The sequence below is a fragment of the Pyxicephalus adspersus genome, chromosome 3, assembly GCF_032062135.1.
Source record: "Pyxicephalus adspersus chromosome 3, UCB_Pads_2.0, whole genome shotgun sequence".
Taxonomy (NCBI): domain Eukaryota; kingdom Metazoa; phylum Chordata; class Amphibia; order Anura; family Pyxicephalidae; genus Pyxicephalus; species Pyxicephalus adspersus.
In genome coordinates, this window is record NC_092860.1 from 62,075,474 (window position 1) to 62,092,793 (window position 17,320).

The window sequence follows — 17,320 nt, forward strand, 5'->3', positions numbered from 1 at the left end:
ATGCTGCCGCCACCTCCAGACTCTGCCATTGTACTACTCTGTGGCCTACTCATGCTGCCACCACTTCCACACTCTGTCATTGTGCCACTCTGTGGTTGACAGATGCTGCTGCCACCTCCACACTCTGTGCCATTGTGCCACTCTGGTCTCCGCCTGATGCTGCTGCTGACGCCAACTCCACACTCTGTCACTGTGCCACTCTGTGATCTCCTGATGCTGCCGCCAACCTCCACACTATGTCATTGTGCCACTCTGTGGCCTCCTGATGCTGCCGCCACCTCCGGACTCTGTCATTGTGCCACTCTGTGGCATACTCATGCTGTGGCCAACTCCAGACTCTGTCATTGTGCCACTCTGTGGCCTCCTCGTGATGCTGCTGCTGCCGTCACCTCCAGACTCTGTCATTGTCCCAGTCTGTGGCCTCCTGATGCTGCTGCCACCTCCACACTGTCATTGTGCTATTCTGTGGCCTCCTGATGCTGCTGACACCTCCAGACTCTGTCAGTGGGCCACTTTGTGGTTTTGTCAAGCTGCTTCCACTTCACCACTATGTCATTGTGCCACTCTGTGGACTTCTCAAGCTGTTCTCCCACCCTCCCCACTCCACGACTGGGCCACCATTTTGCCTTTTTGGTCTGGATGGCATCACTATTTATTTGACCCTTCTCCTGGCCTGTCAGAAGGAAGGAAAAAAGAGACGCACAACAAATCCTGTCTGTGTAGCAGCTGTAAAGCCTGTATGGTCCCATTAGAATTGGCTTATGATTTGGTAGCCAAAAGCAGGAGTGGGTACAAAACACAGAAGACATGCAAATATTCTATTCACGTGTCATCCCTGTTTTGGATCCACTCCTGTTTTTTTTGGCATTAGCAATACTGATGGACTATTGAGCAAATGCTGACCGAGTGAAGGCAGATGGTCCACAGAAAGGATCCGTTTTTTGTGGGTTATTGTTCTGATGGATCAGAGGAAGGGCAAAATAATCAGTGACGTCAACACAAACTTAGTGCTGACACCCTCCCCACTCTGTCGGGGGGGCTCTACTTGTATAATCGGTTAATAGAACAGGTTCTGAAGACATCTTTGTGGAATCAGCTGACAAGGGTGTAAAAGGAGTGCTCTTCTTCTTGACGCTAACATGGAACTGTAAGGCTGAGTTGATACTTGAGTCAGTTTGGCCCCGTGACTGCCCAAATAGGTGAAGTGTGCAGTGATTCTAATAGCGTTGCCTGTCATCTGCATGTCATACTGACTCACAGTATTATTTCACTACCACAGCATGCTCCCTATGCATGTTACTGCAAGGCACAGTGTTCTACTGTGTTCTACAAAGCTCTCTGCAGGCCAGAAATAGGCGTTTTTTAACGCGATTCGCCGCAAATAAATTCGGATTGGAACAAATCTTTTCGGAAAATTCAGCCGAATCGAATTTTTAAGAAATTCGCTTATCTCTACCTGAGGTTTGCAAGAAGCAGAAAGTGGGAACCTGTGACCAAGGAAGATGTTTGGCTGTTTTTGGGCTTGGTGATCCTGCAGGTAGTTGTGGGCAAACCAATGCAGAAGTGGTACTGGTCCAAGAATAAAATGCTTGCCACTTCATTCTTTGGATCAGTCATGCCAGAATACCGCTTTTCCCTCCTACCTGAAGTACCTGCACTTTGCAAACAATGAAGAATTTGATGAGACTACCCATCCTGCACCAAAACTGAAGAAAATTTGGGAAGTGTCTCAGATGATTCTACAAAATTTCCAGCAAAACTATGTGCCAGAAAGAGATGTCAGCATTGACGAAAGTCCAATGGCTTACAAGGGGAGGCTCAGCTGGGTGCAGTTCTTTGCGTCAAAGAGGGCACGATTTGGCGTAAAAACGTATATACTGTGTGAATCCTCATCTGACTACATTTGGAATACAGTACTGTACACTAGATAAGGGGCACAGTTCAACCCCAGATACACCATTATGGATTGGCAACATCTTCAGTGCTATCCCTCATTGAGCCATTGCTAGATCAGGGCTATTGTGTCACAACTGACGATTTCTACACATCTCCTGAGCTTTAAAAAAATTCCTTCTGCAACACAGAACAGATGCCTATGGAACTGTTAGGGCTAACTGGTGCAACCTGCCATCCATATTTGCAAAAGGGAAGCTGAAGACAGGAGAAAATGTTGCCTGGCAGGAAGGCAAGATGATGGCCCTGAGATGGCGTGACAAGAAAGATGTGTGCCCGATAAGTACTGTCCATGTACTCCAACGTTCTGTTACACAGAAAACGTGAGAAAGAAGTGATGAAGCCACAGGTGGTGACTGACTACAATAACACCATGGGAGGTGTTGACAGTGCTGACCAAGATATGACATTCTACCCAGCAATGAGGAAAAAGCAAAGGAAGTACTACAAAAAAATCTTCAGGCATCCTGTTAAGCAGTGCCTATGGAATGCCTACATTCTGTACAGAAAAAATAGTCAGAGGCCTGTGAATCATTTAGACTTAATTTTGCAAGTTTCCGAATCCATAGTCAAAGACCACCAAACACCATCAGTGGCTATAATAAGACCTGAAGATCGTGCTTCCACCGTTGTCAACCCAGAACACCTGACTGGTCCTCACTTCATCCAACCAACCCAGAAAAAGGCAGCACATACAAGAATGCATTATTAATATTGCACCTTTTGGAAATATTCAGTGAGAAATTTTTGATAAAATATTTATTTATATAACATTTTTTTTGATAATTTACATTGTTGTGGTCTAATATTTCATTAATTTTTATATTTATGATTTATAATTATTTATTATATTATAATTTATATTATAATAAATAAATATAATTATTATACACAGGAGTTAAACCTAATAATTACAGGCCCACAATATAACCAAACATTCCTATGCAAAAAAAAATAGGATCACTTTTTGCATCAAAAAACTGACAGAATTAGAACGATAGGGGGGTTAATAAGCCTTTACCTAAAGGAACAGCTTCTTTGTTTCAGGTCGCTTAGGAAAGTTTTGCACATTTTTATTACCTTTTTTTTTATTTGTACCAATTCATCTTTAAACTGCTTCAATGAAGTAGAAATTCCTCTAGACTCCCCAGTGGGCATCTATTCCAGGTTTTCTGGATCACCCAGGTGCAGGATGGTAGTCTATTGTTACCAGTCCTGGAGAGCTTTAATAAATCAGGTCCAAGTAATAATAAGTAAATAATAAGTAGTCCATCCCTTGCTAACAAACAGGGACATCAGACTTTACTACTATACAAAGAGTATAATAATAATAGTATAAATATTTATGTCTTGCTTGTACTTTGTTTGTATCCACATGTATGCTCAGACCTAAAGGTTGTCTGAATTTATTTCTAATTCAATACTGGTAAAATAGGGCTATATTTCACTTCTGTAGGACAATACTAACTTAGGTTGTGGAATAGAACTATGACACAGAGCTGACATTCAATGCCAAAATTATTTACTAATATTAAGAATGAAGAAAATTAAATAGCAAATTTTAAGGTGTGAAAAATAAAAGAAAAAAAGAATGTCACATACCTACAGTTTTCTTTTTTCATAATGTACCCTACTCTCATGATATAATAGAATCAAACACTTTTAATTATTCATTATCTCCCTCTTTTTGCCATCTAATTAATTATCTGTTTTCTTCCCTTCCCTCCCTTTCTTATCTACCTCCCCTTCCCTTTTTTCTTTTAAACATGCTTATCCACATACATGCATCCACAAGCCCACATCCAGCTGTTTTCATAACCAACAATCCTCATGGTAAATATGGTATACACATCCATTTGCTTTCCTCTTCTCTTTCTGTATTTTCTATATCATTTAAGATCATTTCTATCTTTTCACATTTAGACAAGTAACATACCTAGTTATTAGATACAATTTTTTGATCCTTATCCTCTTTCTATTCTTTATTTAGGAATACCTTAAATTACCTACCTTAAATTTAATCTCAAAGGCCTGCATTTGTATGTTTAGGCTTTGCCCTCTTTATTACTTTCACTTTGAATCCATCTGGCGACAGTGGTGTAAGGCAAACCCTTTTTATATAACATTTACACATAATTTCTCCTCTCCTTTACCTTCACAACTTACTTGATACTATAGATGCTATTCTAGTACCCTTTTTGTTTTGTATGGTTAACAATATACTTTATACACTTTTATAGTATTATATCATTATACTATTATATCAGAATGCCATGGTAAATGCCATTTAGAACTATGTGTATAGTGTTTTCCTCTTAACATACTCATTTTTTTATCTGTCTACAAGCTCTATTATCAGTCTTACTCTTCCCCAAGGAAGCCATGTAGGTAAAACGCATTAGGACAGGCGACCCAACGTTTGTTTCCTGTGTTAAACTGTATTCCCTAATGTAGGGGAATTATGTGATATGTAACCAGAGGATTAATATGTCTAGCATAGAAGTCCTAATTCTAGCCTTTATTTGAAGGTGGGACTTCCAGGGACTACACCTTTGAGGTATATCTTTGTATAGTACAAAGTCTGATGTCACTGATTGTTAACAAGGGATGGACTACCTATTTAAGTGATCATTTGTGATCAAAGCCATTCATGCACTTAACATGTTTATTGAATTTCTAATAAACTACTTGCCAGTCAAACCCCCTTGTTGTCTCCGCATTTTTTTTAATTGTCAAATATTTGGGAGTTGGCACTCATTATGAAGGTCAGAATTAACACTCCTTTTTTACTTTACTTATCTACTGTGTCAGTTGTGTATTGGTGGTGTGTTAAATCTACCCCAAGAGAACAAACCAATATAATAATATCTTCTAATATATCTTGGGGTAGGCAAATTGGCACTATCTTGTCAGTGTGACAGTTCAGCTTTTCCTGTGGCCAATTGCTTTCTATAAAAAAGAATTGAAGTTGGTAAAAATCATTTGTTTACCACAGCTCACACTTCATAGTAGAATTGTTTTTCTTTTTTTGTGAAACTTTGAAAAATTATTTTTTTTAAAATAAAAAATTAGAAGTTTGTGCTATAGGAATTAGATGGATGATGTTGTTTTCCTGCCTGTGAAAATTACTGTCTATGAAATATATGTCAAATATAGATACCTTATTTGGGTCTACTCACTGTGATTACCGCTTCCCCACTCGGATGCCCCATTGCCAAATCTTGAGGGTTATTGATTAGTGTGGTGCTGTTTGAATGACCTTTGAATTTATAGTCTTTGAAAATGTATTCTTCCAATGATTGAATTTGTTGTTTTCTTTTATATATGTATTACATATGTTTAAAGATCTCAGTTGGCTCCTGGGGATCTGTGCAACAAGTCGAGCACAGTTGTGTGAAATTCCGATATGGAAGCACAATTGTGTAACAACTGAGCCATGTTCATAGATTTAAAAAATGTATTTGTATGTGGTTGTTTAAAAAATTATTGTAATTTTAATTGATTAAGTGTAAATAAATGATGCCATGATAGTTCCACTAATTATTGACTTTTATGTGTTTTTATTGACTTTGTTACATGATTCGGGGTGTGGCATCTGCAATTGCTGAGACTGTGTTGCTGGGAAATACTTTAATACAATACCTGTAATTAATTTTTGGTTGTAATTGGTTTTCAGTTTCCTTTACATTTGATAAGGTTAACAAGGATCTGACTTGTTCATACATTACTTATTGTACACATGGTTTGACTCTGAACACAACTGTTGTATGCACGTATCATTTTTTCAAAGTTTGTAACCTTTTTATTTATTGCATATATGTAATGTTTGTTTTTTCTCCAGTTTATCCTTACACATACTGTAAAAAGTTGTGAATATATTCAAGAAACAAACATTTACAACAGTGTATGGAGATTTTTTATATATTTGCACTGTTTGTTTGTTTATTCTGTTTTATTTTTCTACAGATCAGAGATTTTTTTTTTGTTTTTATTTGTTTTACTATTCTAGACTCTCATATGTATTCATGGTTTGGGGTGGAAACATTTGGGAGAATTGTGTATAAAAATGTGTTCTGTCATTTGGATGAAAGTTTTAAATCACTTTTCACTCGGTTTGTGAATATGTATTCCATCTATCTTATTATTTCCTTCTGGTCTCAGTATTTTTAGTGCTAGTTTTGGGGGGTCCCCTCTCACCTTTATATTTGGTTTTACCATCCTCTTGGGTCAATATTTCACTGAGAATTCCCCTGCTCATGCAGGGGTTAGGTTGTTTATATAAAAAGGGGCTTCCAAATATCATCACTTGTCCCCTCTTTCCCTAAAAAAGCATAATGGATCTATAAAACTCGTTTAAAGAAAGCAATCCTTTGTCAAGAACAAGGTGCCAATAGAATTCTAAATAAATGTAATTAATTAGGATTTAAAAAGTTTTTGGGTATCTCAGAACAACCAGGGACAAGTTTTAGAGATGCATTACATCTAGGTTCTTGTTAAAATAAAGCACAAAAAAGAAACATTTAAATAGTTAAGTATGCAATGTTTTATACCAGAATCTAAATCTTAGTTTCATTTTAAAATGCCACACATTGCACTCCAGTTCTTGGAAATACTGTGAAATATGTTCTGTGTTTACGGACATCAATTCATTACCATTTTTTTTTTCATTTTTTTTGTCTCCTGTACCAAGCTTGCTGCAGCACACCACACATAAGTCTGAATAGACACTTATGATAAATGGGTATTGGGATGCCATTGAATAAAATTTGCACCATGTACAAATATGTTAATTGGCATTACGGTAATGTTTAGTAAAGTCATATGTTACTGCAACACACTAGTGTGAATGCATAAATGTATTCCTTCTGCTTCTAATGATATATAGCACACAACAGCAAGAATTTAATTTTAAATCTATCAATAGCCTTCTGAATTTAATTCAGTAGTGATCAAGGTGGCTGTAAAGCTGCTAATCTTCATAGGAAATAATGACAGAGAAAGAGAAGGGTTTTTGGCAAATAATATGAATGTATTATTAAATCCTTCATAATACAATATATGCCTTGGTTCTCGGCTGAATAGCAATCATACTAGCAATGGGAAAAAAACAAAGGATATAGGTAATCAGGCTCAAAGAGAACTAGACAATCATCATCTCATAAAAGATAGCAAATTGGTACAAATACTTGTGGCAAGCATGACGGTAGTATACTCGACGCGTTTCGCCCGACTTGGGCTTCTTCGGGGTACTGTACGTATAGCGGAGTTACACATATTTACTTGACAGTATCTAGGTACATTGTAAATATATCATATAAGTACAGGACATAGTAAGTACACAAAAATCAATATACAGTATCTGATGAAATCAACTTTAGAGAAGAAAAAACAACAAAATGAATATTAGCAGTGATAACAAATATTCATGTAATGGTATAGATCTCAGGTATTTATGAAAACTGTAATAATACTTGGTTATTAAATGTGGAGTTTTGAGTGTATAGTGAGATATATTTAAATTGAAAAATTAAATTGTAATGAGTGCTATAGTTATATGAACTAATAAAGAGAAGGTAGTTGGAATTGCTTTATGTTGACATATCATGCATAGTATTACAAATGTACGATCTGTTGTTAAATATTTTTGTTAAATATCTATTGTAATAAAAATAAAATAATTTGGTTAGGTTGATTATTAATAAAATATTTAGTAAAGGGTAAATAGTTAATTAATGTGAAGTCTGCTGATAAGTGGAAAATAGAACTGACCCGTACAGGGATTTACTGGGTGGGTTTTGATATAGGGTCAGAACCACACCCACATCCCCCCTCTGTCTACATCATCAGACAGGCTGATCCCTTCCAAGGTTCCCCCTGACTTGATTGACAGACTTCCAGGATGCCTTCATTCAATTTTTCATTGCTACTAAGACTGCTATCCAGCCTAAAACCAAGGCATATATTGTGTTATGAGGGATTTAATAATACATTCATATTATTTGCTAAAAACCCTTCTCCTGTCATTATTTCCTATATTTGCTATCAAGGGTTGGCATATCTTAAAGCCCTGTAGGGCTAAATGTATAATTACCACTGGATACTCTTGTTTTTGATGCTCATCTTTATAGATTGAAGATATGGAGGCCCCAGAGCCACCCCTGATGCAATCTAATAGTTTATATTCTACCAAAAAACTGTGGATTAAATGTACCAAAAAATATTTGTGTGCACAAAACTTTTGCAGTTCAAAAATTTGCAACTACTATATTTTTATTCCACAGATTCTCTGCTTTCACAAAATGTATAATAAATGGAGTTTATAAGTATTGACTAGGCCAAAGATGCTCATTTTAGAATGTGTATAAACAACTGTACCAGCAGTGAAACGGTTATTAGTAAAACAAAAAAGTACATAGTACACTAAGCTATTGTGCCATTAATGTCAAATGCAGCATAACATAGCATAAAAGCAGGAATACAAAACTACTGTCAGCGCAGTCTCCTACCTCATAATATATTATTTTGCAAGTCAACAGCAGCTTTTGTTGGAAAAGTACCTATGTCTTTCTTAATTTAATGCTGCAAATAAACAAGTAACTTGCAATTTGCAAGCAAGAAAACCTTTAGGTTGAAGGTATACAGAAAATTTGTAAAGTAAATGGAAATTTTTTGAAACTTGCAAACAAACAAGGGGGAATGAAAAAGAATGATCAGAGAAAAAGTGCAAGGAAAGTTCCTGAACCAAGTACAATACTGCTTGTTATTAGAAAAAACATTATATCTATTGTTTATGGAATCAGAATACCATTTATGCCCAGCATAGTTCAGAATAACATTGGTAAACACTATACTTATATTTCATTACTATATGTGTATAGTAAATTTAAAAAAAGATAGGCAAATGCTTATCCAAGCATTTGCTTTACTTTACATGATGGGGGCCCCAGTTACTTCAGCTGATCACACAAAGTGGCTTCTCACTAAGACAGATAAAATGCTCACCAGAGACACTGGTATGTGTTACATCCAGATATTGTGTTTGCATAACCTGCATTACATTACAGCTTTTATACAATACAGCTTTTAAAAAAATGGATTATTTAATAAAATAAAATAAAATCCATTCCTTTCTTATTCCCAATACATTAAATATGTGATACTACTATATGATATACAATGACTTATTACTCATATTAAAACTGGAGAAGAACCAATCAACAGAACCAGTAACATTTAATAATTTTATTGTACTAAATTCAGCTTTTACTGTATGCTTTGGCACTACTTTTTTTGTTAGATGAGCCAGATAAACTAGCAGCTGCATATCCATACTTCAAATTTGACTAAAAAAAGTGACATCAAAATTTTGTATGTTTTAAAGCACCATATAATACAGCAAGGGCTGAGGTAAAACAACTTTATTCTATGATGTTGCTTATTATGTATTTACTAATATAAAAATGATAAATTAAACTAAAAGAATTACATTTGATATGCAATATTTAGTTTTACTCCCATACTTGTCTCTCTGTAGGGCTCTAAGCGACAGCATGAAGAAAAGGAAAGAAAAAAAACCAATAAGTAAAGCTTACTACAACATCTGAAACATGAAAACATGAGAGCACCTAGATTAATTTAATATTCTATACGTAAAATTTCTTATGTTTTGCTACATTTGTTAATTGTTAATATTTGTGTGTTTAATGTAAAATTTTACCTATAAAACTTGTATTATATGCTGTAGCAGTTATAGACATGAATTAAGGAAGATCAAAAGTCTGGGTTAATAATTTTATAATTTGCCAAATAAACACATTGTTTCTGTTTAACAATTAAACAATACATTAGGATAAACAAAACAAGAGGATATAACCATAGACAACTGAAACAAAATCTTATTTGTAACCAAAATGTTGCCCCTTTATTGTAAGGTACAGCATATATGATAAAAAGGGAAAAAATTAGAATGATTAAAAAAAGCAAGTAGAATATTAGGAGAAAAAGTTGACACAGGAAGAAACGGCAGAAAGATTGAGGCATGAAGGATGAAAAAAATAGGGAAGTGGCGTTACAATGTAAAGTATAGATTAAGTAGAACAAAACAACATAGAGCACCTAGCCAATATTTGAAGATTCAGTGGGGAGGTAAACATTTATCTAGAAAAAAAAAAGATAAAAAATATAAAAAAAAAAAAATATGGTTAATATGAAGAAAAACAGCATGTATTTTATATTTTGTGCAGTATTTATATTAGTTGTTACAGACAGTTACTAAATAAGATTTTTTTGTCAGATACCTGTTGAGTTATTTTTGTACAATATAGTTTAAAATATTTTTCAATTGGACTTTTACTTTTACTTGTTTTTTGATTGTTGTGTTTCATATACAGAATTCTGCATAGGAAGTGGTCATTTCCACATCAATGAATGCAATTATTGTGACTGTTTATTATACAGCTTCAGTTAGTATATTGTATTCAGTGCAGCCTAATGTAAGTCAGACACAGATAAAGGAGCATGAAGGGAGCACAGCCTGCCTATATAGCATGCAAATAATGCTTACCTATTTATCTGTTAATTTATAGACTATACACAGATACAGAGGGGTTTAATTAGTTTCATAGATTATAGACACTAATTCACTTATATTGTAAATATTAGCAAAGCCCCTTACAAGGCAGTTTTCCCTCTGCTTAGTAAATAAGATAAATTTTTGTTGACATTCAATAATGTGCAAGCAACAATTATGTTTTTTTTAAACATTTCCTTGAACATTATTGGATATGCTTTGCAAAGTGAATTTTCAACACATTGACTATTCACTTTTTCCCTAGTGGTTGAACTTGATGGATTTATGTCCTTTTTCAAACTAACCTACTATGTAACTATGAAACTATGCATATTTCCTGTGCAGATAACTTGGTTTCTTGTAGGTTTTGGGTACTCAAACTGCAAAATCTGTCTGTATAATTGTTTTTGTGTACATATTGGAGTTTTGGATGTGCCAACCACTTTTACATGCTCTAGCACATCCTGTTGCATCCTCCAAAAACTTAATCAGATGATCTAAACAAGTCCTTACAATTGTCAGGTGGTTGAAATGCTTTTGGTGGACTGACCCCATAAAATTAATTTAGGGATTATTGACATTAAACTGAACACATATATACACATAGCACAATGATTTCATATAATCAAGCAGCTAACATTTACCCACCCCCAATCACCATCTCTATTTCCTTTGAAGCAAAGTACTCCTCCTGCATCCCACATTGTTGTGTATTTTGACTCAGAAACTAGTTTATTTACTAGACATTGCCACAATGTAGAAGGAAGCATACCTACAGCTTTAATGATCATAAAAACATCGCCCTCTGCATGGAATGCAAGTGTACATGCTCTAAGCTTTGTCATCTGTTTACTAGTTTGTAATGTTTTTAATTGTCATTCACTTTAAGCTTTCACAGATTTGCAAAGCTTGTCTATACTTTATCATTATTGAGCAGATTGTTTATTGCTGGGCAGTAAATCTTCCTTAATTTAAAGTACTTGTTAAATACCAGAAACAATAATAAAACATTTCCCCAATTCAAGAAAAAAAAAACACATGATTGCTGGACCAGCATAATAGATACTTAATAATGAATTAGAACAGGAGTCGGCAACCTTTACTATCAAAAGAGCCATTTTGCCCCCTCTTCCACTAAAGAAAAGTAGTCTGGAACTGCAAAACATAACAAACTTTTAAAAGTTTTAATCGTTTTTTAAATTTTACCTGTTACAATGAATATAACAAACAGAAGTGCAGTATGCATGTGTAGGCCTACTTTGATATAAATTAAAACACTGAACTATGCCCCTAGAAGCCTCCAGCTTCTAACGTATCATCCTGTTACCATCCCAGGGTAGACTTTTTTGATGGGCAGAGTTCTTTATGTTCTGACGATGCCTTAGCAAATAAATTTTAGGGGGTGTTAGCCCCACGTGTCCCCCACTTGCAGCTCTAATTTTGTTCACCTTTACCCCCCCTTTCCAGAGAAATTGGGGTTCAGGTGCTAGATGTCTCCAGTTATGTGTACCAGGATAGATTTTTTTAATGGGCAGAGTTTTTTTATGTTCGGACAATGGCCTAATGATAAACTTTTAGGGGGTGTTAGCCGCAGGTGTCCACCTCATGAAATTGTAGGGTATGTTAGTCAGAGGTGTCCTCCACTTCCACCTACATTTTTGGTTTTGTACATCTCCCTGTTTCAGAGACATTGGGGTTCAAAATGGGGAAGGGGACAGGATAGTATACTATGACATTTCTAGTTTTGTGACAGGTAGATATACATTTGGGGTTTGCACCTACTTGTTATGTAACTGGCTCTGGGGGTCTATAATTTGTATGTTTAATTTAAGGCTTCTAGACACACTTTTAAGACAGCAACCCTGATTTTTAATTTTCACTATTTTTTATAATTATGACCCCCATATTTTGTTTAGGAGATATGGGGGTTTGTACTGGGAGAGATGTAAGGCTGCAGAACATGACATGCAGCATTCATACACAAACACAGCTTTCCTGTCGATGACTTCATTGTACACGCCCATTTGTACACACCCCCTGGTAGATTTATTTCACGGGTAGATTTTTTCAATAGAACACCGCAAGGGGAATCCCCCTTCTCCGCAAAATCTACGGGAGGAAGGGGATCTCCCGTTGGCAGCTGAAGGGAGCCACAACAAGGAGACTGAAGAGCCGCGGGTTGCCAACCCCTGAATTACACTATAGGTACTGTTCACATAAACAAGGAAAATTTGAATATTTCTATTTACAATTTAGCAATCTAATCTACAACAAGTAATCTCAGGGAATTAGCATAAAATGAAGGCATGATTTTTTTTAGTTCTGTATAGAGCAGGAGATTGAACTACTGAAACGTTTATTGTTTGTTTGTGTCCATTTAGAGAGAATTTCCTTTACCTTCTGTCCCAAGAATATAACTAAGTGAAAGAAAATTCTAATACACTTCTACAGGAATCTTTTACAGAAAATACCTTTGTGAGAGGCCATGTATAGACACTTATTGGGCCTGATTAAATAAAGCTTTCCAAGGTGGAGAGGATACACTTTCATAGGTGAACCTGGGTAATCCAGCAAACCTGGAATGGATTTCCTAGTCATTTGCTATTTGTTAGCATGTTTTCAGTCCTGGACCAGATCCATTCCAGATTTTTTGGATCAAACAGGTTCACTGATAAGTGTATCCTCTCCAGTCTTGGGAGCTGTAATAAATCAGGCCCAATGTCTTTATCCAGTGACCTTGGATCCAGAGTAGTAGCATGATTTGTTGAAACAGTATAGGTTCAGCTTTACGAGTATCTCTGGCCTTTGCCTAAATATACCCATACACATTTTCTTCTTCCACTATAAAACATGTCCCTGCAATATATTTTTGTAGTCAAGGCAGCAGTATTGTTTTGCATCCATACACTGTGACAGCGCTGGCACTAGTGGCTGCTAAACATTTCAGCTACATACACACGTGCAATTATTGTCGTTGGAAAGGATCTTTCACAATCCTTTCCAACGACTAAGGACTGCACGATGCATGAATGAGTGCTGTACATACAGCACTGTTCTGCTCTATGGAGAGGGGAGGGGGAGAATGACGGAACCCTGCTACGTGTTCTCCCCGTTCCCTTGCATTAGGATTGCTCGTCGTCCATTGTTTGTGGATCCACCAGGACCGTCGTTTGGATGATGAACGACGGGCGCTGTAAACACGCCAGATTATTGTCCGATATTGGGCCTCAGCCAATTATCGGGCATGAACCATTGGACGTGTGTACCCAGCCTTATTTGAACTCCACTTATAACATGTTTAGCTCCAGGGTGTTGGAATAGATGCAACAGCATTTATGCTTTACCTGTATGCCTATAATAACCACAAGATGGCACTGCATAGAATTATTGTTACTGTGTTCAGTTATTCTGTGTCGCTCTATTGTTTTTCTTCTCTTCCTTCTTATTCCACCATTTTTTTATTGTATTATCCTTTGGTGTACCACAAGTAAAAGTATGCTCACAAAATGCTGTGTGGAAGCTTCCTGAATGTGATTAGTAAAGGACCACATCGTCAAACAGGTTATGGGCCCAGACACAATCCAGCTTAGTGAACAGACCGACACAAGGAGTCTTCCAGAGGTACTGTGATCTACAAGTACAAGTAAGACAACAGCTGTGTGTTCAGTCAAGGAAGTGAGACAGAGAAGGCTAGCAGCTCAGAACCTAAACTAGCAGTGGCTAAACTGAATAATGAGAATTATCAGCTGTGGAAGTTTAAAGTTGAAATGTTGCTATCCAGAAATGACTTGTGGGAAATAACTATTTCAGACAGACCAGATAATAATTAACCAGATATAGGATAGGAAAAACAGACAAGCAAGGGCAACAATAAGTCTGTTGGTGGAAGATGACCAGCTTATTAATATTAGGGACCACAACACTGCTAAGGGCATGTGGGATGCATTGCAAAAGTTGCATGAAAGATCCAGCCTGAACAGTAAGCTAAGCAAATTGTACAAAATTAGGCTAGGCACTGGAATGGACATGCAGGAGCACATAAATGCAATGCTGGAGGTTGTGGCGCAGCTCCGGGCAATCAGAGAGGATATAAAGGACAGCCACTTATCAGCCATATTGCTGGATCACCCAGGTTCACCTATGAAAGTGTATCCTCTCCACCCTTGGAAAGCTTTATTTAATCAGGCTCAATAAGTGTCTATTCATGGCCTCTCACAAAGGTATTTTCTGTAAAAGATTCTTGTAGAAGTTTACCTCAATTATATTGTGCACTGATAAATGCTTTGGAAACAAGGCCTGAAGCTAAACTGACACTAGAATTTGTCAAAATCAGACTCATAGATGAATACAGGGGCAGAAAGGAGCAAGCAACAGACAGCACAGAGTAGTACTGACAACACAGGGAACCCTGACAGAAATGGTTAGATGTATGCTGACTGACTCAGGTCTATCTGAAAAATACTGAGGTGAGGCAGTAATGACAGCTACCTACCTACAAAACAGATTGTACTCCAAAACCATCAAGAAAACACCATATGAACTCTGGCATGGTGAGAAACCAAGTGTGAAACACATCAGAGTTTTGGGGTGTAAATCCTTTGCCTACATTCCAAAGGAGAAATGCACTAAACTTCAAAATCGAGCAGAGGAAGGTATACTTGTTGGATATGGTGAGAATTCCATATTAATGGATATTGAATTCTGAATCAAAAGATTGATAAGGTGGTGATATGCTACAGTGAGAACATTAGTAATGATATGATGACTTCACTTGAAGAAAAGGGTACCAAACGGGTAATGTGCACATCCCCAGAACAAGTGATTGACATTGGTACTGGGTTACAAACCACAGACGAGGAGATAGTCAAGCCTAGACACTCAACCGAGGCATTCAAAAAGGGAGAATAAGGGCAAGCCACCTAAAAGACTGTCATATAAAGCTAATATAGCCTGTATATATGAACCTATATGTTGGGATGGCATATCTTAACTTCCAGAAGAGGAAGCCAACAAATGGATAAACGCAGCAGAAGAGGAAATTAATTCTCTGCATAACAACCAATAATGGAAGCTCACAGAACTACCAGCAGGGAGAAAAAAGCTATTGGCTGTAAGTGGACCTTTAAAATCAAGTACAACACTGATAATACAGTTGAGGGATACCAAGTGAGACTATTAGCCAAAGGATACTCTTAGAAACATGGAGAGGACTATGATGAGACATTTGCTCCAGTAGTCATGCACACTACAGTTAGGATATTACTCACTGTAGCAGCCACAAAGAAAATGCAGATAAAACATTTTGACATCAAAAGAGCTTTCTTACACAGTGAGTTAACAGAGAATATCTACATGGAACAACCAGAAGGATTTGAGAATCCACAAAAGCCAAGCCTAGTCTGCAAACTCCAGAAAGGGATCTATGGACTCAAACAAGCAGCTAGAGCTTGGAACATGAAAATCAATTACGTCCTCGTCCAATTTTCAATGACGTCTGATTTTCAACGAAGTAAGGCTGACCCCTGCTTATTATCTAAGAAAGTGAGTATTAGGTAGATCTTTGTGCTTATATATGTGGACGATCTGCTGGTATGCTATGAGCAAGAAGGGGATCACATTGCACTATTACAGTCCACGAATGAGGACTTTGAAAAGAAAGATCTAGGTGACAAAAAAAACATTACCTTGGTATACAAATTGACAGAGAACAGGACGGCAGTTACCTTTTTAACCAAAGTCACAAAATACAAGACGTATTTAAAACCTTCGGATTGGGCGATGCAAAACCAGTTAACGTACCCATTGAAACAAATTACTTAAAGGAAATGAATAACAAAGGTAATTTACTACCAGACAACTGTCAATACAGAAAGGCTATAGGGAAACTACTTTACATTGCTACTGATATTGCTGCAGCAGTGGGATTTCTATGCAGAAAGGTATCTAAGCCAAGTCAGATGGACTGCTGTAATGCTGTAAAGAGGGTCATAACGTTATCCAAAAGGTATAATACATTTCAAAATAAGGTTGCCCTCAACCGGCAAATGTGACCTAGTTGGGTATGTTGATGCTGATTGGGCTGGAGATACCAATGACGGAAAGTGGTCACTTGTTTCTACTCGCTGGTGGACCTATTAGCTGGACAAGTAGAAAACAGTCAACCAGTATCACTTCCGTCGACAGAAGCAGAATGTCGCAGCAGCACAGGCAAGCCAGGACCTACTTTGTATTTCAATATTTTTATTAAGATTTTTGAACAACAAAAAAGTACATAACAAACATGAGACATATCCAAAAGATAAAGAGAACCAACAGCGTCCAGAGTATGGGAGAATAACGCATCGAATCAGATAACCTCATTTATGCCATCAACACTATAGGTAGAGCCTGTTAATGAACCCCACCTGATGAGTTGTCTAAGGCATATGAAATTGTAGACATTGAAATTTACAAACCAAGCAAGGTTATAAGTGTGGGTTATAAAGAAGTAAACATTGCCATAGCATTTCCCATATCTGGACCATAAGTCTGAACATAGAACATGGAACATAAAAGGGTGAAGACACAAAAGGACAAAAGGGGGATGGCATTAGGAAACCAGGAAAGACACAGCAGGAAGAGGGGGGAAAGGGAGGGAAAAGGGGGGGAAGAGAGGAAGTACTGGAGCGAGGAATTCAGGTCCCATGTTCTATGAGAGGTTCCCCAAGATCAAAATTTATGGAGTATTAAAGGAGATCCATGGCTCCCATATGTCTTCAAATTTGTCTAGCGAATTCTTCAATGTGTGTGTAAGTCTAT

General features: G+C 36.8%; 1 protein-coding gene across 10 annotated transcripts in view; it reads right to left on the bottom strand.

The window, feature by feature from the left end:
* Positions 1-17,320, bottom strand: part of ADGRL3 (adhesion G protein-coupled receptor L3) — an 857,880-nt gene that overhangs the window by 40,270 nt on the left and 800,290 nt on the right. For 5 of the 10 annotated variants that reach the window (XM_072404919.1, XM_072404923.1, XM_072404921.1 and 2 more), the window contains one exon: positions 9,474-9,491. The exons of 2 other annotated variants lie outside the window; for them this stretch is intronic. In XM_072404919.1, the coding sequence (XP_072261020.1) occupies positions 9,474-9,491 (18 nt within the window). Of the gene's footprint in view, positions 1-9,439; positions 9,492-17,320 lie in introns of all 10 variants that reach the window. 3 more of the 10 variants (XM_072404928.1, XM_072404924.1, XM_072404925.1) reach the window with 1 other exon arrangement.